This window comes from Chenopodium album, chromosome 20, assembly GCF_948465745.1.
Source record: "Chenopodium album chromosome 20, dcCheAlbu1.1, whole genome shotgun sequence".
Lineage (NCBI taxonomy): Eukaryota > Viridiplantae > Streptophyta > Magnoliopsida > Caryophyllales > Amaranthaceae > Chenopodium > Chenopodium album.
In genome coordinates this window covers 32,730,468-32,735,584 of record NC_137853.1, presented here as the reverse complement: position 1 = coordinate 32,735,584, position 5,117 = coordinate 32,730,468, and the positions used below count along the sequence as shown (strand labels likewise).

General features: G+C 40.0%; 1 protein-coding gene across 1 annotated transcript; it reads left to right on the top strand.

The window, feature by feature from the left end:
* Positions 1-293: 293 nt before the first annotated feature.
* LOC145597047 (uncharacterized) lies at positions 294-3,335 on the top strand. The gene is made up of 7 exons (XM_081653228.1): positions 294-450; positions 713-917; positions 1,048-1,271; positions 1,511-1,667; positions 1,709-2,558; positions 2,638-2,751; positions 2,841-3,335. Exons 1-7 carry the CDS (start codon positions 294-296, stop codon positions 3,333-3,335), a joined length of 2,202 nt encoding a protein of 733 aa, XP_081509354.1.
* The last annotated feature ends 1,782 nt before the right edge of the window (positions 3,336-5,117 follow it).

Below are 5,117 nucleotides of genomic sequence, written 5' to 3'. Positions count from 1 at the left end.
AAAAAACTAAAATACTAAGGACACACCAGGAGATGACATGTGTCATTGATGGTGTGTCTTTTAGTATATATATAGTTATTGGTTATTGATGATTGGTATTTTTTTGTTGAAGGTTGAATTTATATCTATAGCAATGTATTATAGCATCTTCTCATATACCACATTCCAAACATCCTATGTTAATCCGTCATTAAAATCCAATTGTACTCCTTTATAATGTATCCACACTACTATGGAAAAAAAAAAAAAAAAAGCCTTATATTGATGAGATTCACTTAAATCTCATACAGTAAATGACTAGTGTTAGGCCATGGGCTAGTCCGCTAATTACCCTCCCACTTGGAAGAAGAGTCTTCATGTTACATGGGCCAGTATTATTTCCTTCTATTTACCATATTGGTGACTGGGGCCCATATTATGCTGTTCTCTTTATTGAGACCAATATCAAAGGTGTGCTAAAATAGATTTTGGGCATGCACATTATAAGGCTGGTATTCGGTAACTTGGTACTTCTTCTATTTACCAATGGTTTCCCATGGGAGTCCTATCATTCAACATAACCAACATATTTCCATGGAAATAACTCGAGTTGGAGCTATTCCTTGGTACTTTACTGCATTTTATGCAAGTCCAGACCCATTGAAGAGAAGAGAATGATGGAGTGAGTTGGAACATATTGCGCAATCTCATGGGAAACCATGGCTCTTGGCAGGAGATTTTAATGATACGAGATTTCCATCGGAAAGAAACATTTCTTGCAATGAAACAAATAGAAGATCTGCAATGTTCAATGAATGGATTGAAGGAATGGATTTGCTCGAGGCTGAGTTCTCGGGTGCTGCTCATACATGGACCAGAGGGAAAACTCCAGAAACCAGACAAAGTGGTCGACTAGACAGAGCATTGTGCAATGATCAGTAGGCTATGAGATTTGACAAAGCCTTGATGAGACACCTTACGGTAGCAACTTCAGATCATTGCCCTTTAAATATATCTCCGAATGGCTTTGTTCCTATGGAAGTTATTCATAGACCCTTTTGTTTCCAGGCAGCCTGGTTGCAACAAAAATTTCAATGAGTTTGTTGAGCAACACTGGTGCAAAGATAGTCCCCGTGTTCCTACTTTCGCAAAGTTGTCAACTGAGTTACAGCATTGGAACCGTGACATATTCGGAAATATCTTCAAGCAAAAACGCATTCTGCTAGCGCGGCTTAGAGGTATTCAAAAATCTTTGGCAAAAAGGGTTGATAAAGGTCTCTTAAAACTGGAAGGCAAGCTCAGGAAATAATTAGAAGAAATATTGGATCGAGAGGAGACTTTATGGTATCAAAAGTCCCGTGTTACTTGATTACAAGATGGAGATAGAAATACAACCTTTTTCCACCTAAGTACAATCGTGAGAAGGTGGAAGAATAAGGTTACAGCTTTGTAAAATAAGGAAGGAATTGGACTCAAGACAAAGTCGAAATTCAAAATACTATTGTTGAGTATTTTTCCACTTTGTTTACAGAGGAAGGTGAACAGAATTTAAGGGACATACCACTGGATATATTTCTTGAGCTATCAAACTGTGATTGGGGGCTATTAGCTAGATACTACTCGAAACATGATATTGATGAAGTGATAAAGGATATGGGAGCACTCAAAGCGCCAGAGACGGTTTTCAAGTCCTGTTTTATCAAAAAAACAATTGGGAATTGGTTTCAAGAAATGTGTATGAAGCGATTCTGCCAATCTTTGAAGGGAAGAAATCTGCCAAAGAGCTCAATAATACATATATTGCGCTAATTCCAAAGGTTGAGCATCCTGAATTGGCATCCCAATTCCGCCCAATTGGCTTATGCAACGTTGCATACAAAATTATCACAAAAGTTATCATCAATCGAATTAAGCCAGTGCTTCCCTACCTCATATCAAACACTCAATCAAGCTTTGTTCCCGAAAGGCAAATCACGGATAACATAGTGATTATGCAAGAAGTATTGCACACTATGAGAAAGAAACAAGGGGCTACGAGCTACATGGCGATTAAAATTGATTTCGAGAAGGCCTATGATAGGCTTAGATGGGATTTTATTCGTGATAATCTATTGCAACTGAATATCCCAATTACTATGATAGAGGTTATTATGGATTGCATTACTACTGCCTCTTTGCAAGTCCTTTGGAATGGTGAACCTTCCAAGCATTTTACTCTGAGCTGTGGGATTCGCCAAGGGGATCCTCTCTCCCCATATTTGTTCGTGATGTGCACGGCACGCTTCTATCAAGGGATTGAAGAAGCAATTATTAATGGAAGTTGGAAAACAAATCGTGCAAGCAAAGATGGTCCAAAGCTCTCGAACCTCTTCTTTGCGGATGATATTGTTCTTTTCGTGGAAGCAAGTGTTGAACAGGCTGCTGTAATTCGATCGTGTTTAAACCGATTCTGCAATGCCTCGGATCAGAAAGTTAGCCTTCCAAAATCCAGAGTTTATTTCTCAAAAAATGCTGAGTTGGACAAACAAATGGAGATAAAAGCAGAGCTTGGAATGGAGAGTACTATACCTCAAATTTGGGTATGTACTTGGGGATGCCTACTCTAACGAGCAGGGTTACCAAGGAGACCTTTAGCCACTTGTGTGAAAAAATTGATAGGCGTCTAGCGGGGTGGAAAACAAAATATCTCTCGTTAGCAAGGCGTATCACATTAGCAAAGGCAACATTGTCGACTATGTCCTATTACTCGATGCAAACTGCCAAAATACCAAGGTCAATTTGCGATGATATTGACAAAAAAAACAAGGAGGTTTGTTTGGGGAGGCAATGGAGATAAAAAGAAGATCCATTTACTCTCTTAGGAATGCTTGCAACGGCCTAAAGAGTTTGGTGGGATTGGAATTTACTCTGCCAAGCAAGCTAATTCAGCTTTTCTTACCAAATTTGGGTGGAGAAGGCTTAGTGAAACTCACTCTCTTTGGGCTAGAGTTTTGCGTGCAAAATATTGCAAAGGGCGCTGTGATGTGGATATGTTCACTCCAAAACTTGGTATGTCTAATATTTGGAGTGGTATTACTGAAAATGCCAAGGTGCTTGGAGAAGGAGTACGAGTTGCAATTGGCAATGGAAATCAAACTCTTTTTTGGGATCACAAATGGGCAACTAATAAGCCATTGAGTGACTTAGAAACTCAAGCAATCCTAATGGAAATAGAAGGAGCTACGGCAGAGGAGATGTGGGAAGATGGTCAAGGGTGGAGGTGGAATATATTTGCTCCTTATCTGTCGCAAGAAACGCTTAAACTCATTCAAAATTATGAAGTTCGTGCTGACCCCTCGCTATGTGATCTTGTTTAATTCACAAGGAAAATTTACTATAAAATCTGTGATGAGCATTATGAGACACGAAATGGATGTGCTTAATGAGCAATGCTGGAACTTGGTTTGGAAAGCTCCTACTCAGCAGAGAATAAGAGCATTCTCTGGCTAGCCTGTCACGATCACATCTTAGGCAACTTGAACATGTTTAAGCGAAAGTTAACTGACAATCCATCTTTCCATATATGTGGTAATGGGGATGAGAATGCTTTGCACATACTCAGGGACTGCCCCAATGCAAGGTTAGTCTGGGATAAAATCCTACATCCAAGATTCCATAATAAATTTCTTCACCTGTCCTTAAAAGATTGGTTTAGCTACAATCTGAAAGAAGCAAGCAGCATTAATGTTGAAGGGTGGGACACTATGTTTTGCATTTCAGTACGGTGGATATGGAGATGGAGAAACTGTCGTGTGTTCAATAGAAGTGATGAGATACCAATTGACCTTGGGGCATTCTTAAGGGTTCGTTTAGAGAAGCAAGAGACAGCATGAATAAGCCAATTGCTGGAGCTAAGAACATCTGCAATTAGAAAGTGGAAAAGAACATCTCTTGGCATTCTTCCTCAATTAATTTAAAATAATTATAAAAAAATAAAACCCACCACCACTAGCAGGTAGCCACGCTCCATGACCATGTCCAACCTTCCGCCCCTGCCCCCGCCGTGCCCAAACTCCCTTCCCCCGCACCGGCGCTGCCCCACACCCTTCCCCTATGTAGCCACCTAAATAACCATACCCAACAATGGTGAGATCTCCATTCTACTCCCTACCAATCCCAATTTTCGTCATCTTAGTTCCTCGCTTGTAATGCCGCTCGCGTCAAAGCAAATAAAGGCTCTCAATTGATGGAGTTTTTTTTGTGGTGTGAGAGGAGTTATTTAGGGCTTTTTCGGTGAAGGGAAAGGGGTTTCAGGATGGGGTACTGGTGGTTTAGAGGGCGTCACAAGGGGTTAGGTGAGGGTCGGTGTCGGCGCCGTCCTCGACACAAGGGATGGGGGTCTGGGTGCGGCGGAAGGGGCGGAGGTGGACGGATGGCCAGAGAAGGTGGTTTGGTTGGTGGAGGAGCAGCCGAGTAGGTGGTTGGTTTTTAGTTATTAAATTTTTTTATTTTTGCAAAAATTGTTTTAATTAATTTTTTTTTTTACCAATTACAAGGTGACACGTGTCAGATAACTTGTTATAACAAGTTAGATAATCGGTTGGGACCATTGGAAACAAATTCTTATCAAAGTTTGGATTATTAAAACATAATCAAAAGTAGGGATTATTTTGGGCGAATGAGGCAAAGTTGGAATTATTCTTGTCAATTTTTCCAAATATAAATACGATTTGATATTTTAGGAAGCCTACTTTAAATTTTATACTCGAATTTCGTATAAAGTGTTTTTTTAAGGCTATGATGAATACAAGCTAAGTACAATTTTTTTTTTTGGTTGGTGTTCCACCCGATTCACCATTTGGGCTAATTCGAATTCGGGATCAGTTCTAAGTGGTTAGGTTTCAATCACCTCCTAATTGTTGTTGTGGGGGGTCGAACACAGAACCTCCATCCCAAGTGTATTCTCAATCACCACTACACTAACATCCAATATAAAAAGTACTCGTGTTAGTGTAATGGTGATTAGAGCTGCATTTAGTAGGGAGAATCACGTATTCAATCCCCTACAATAATACTTGAGAAGGAATGAAATCTAGCCATCCAGAATTGAGCTCCGAACTCGGAAAATTTGTCTAAACACAAACATTAAGCATCGTGAG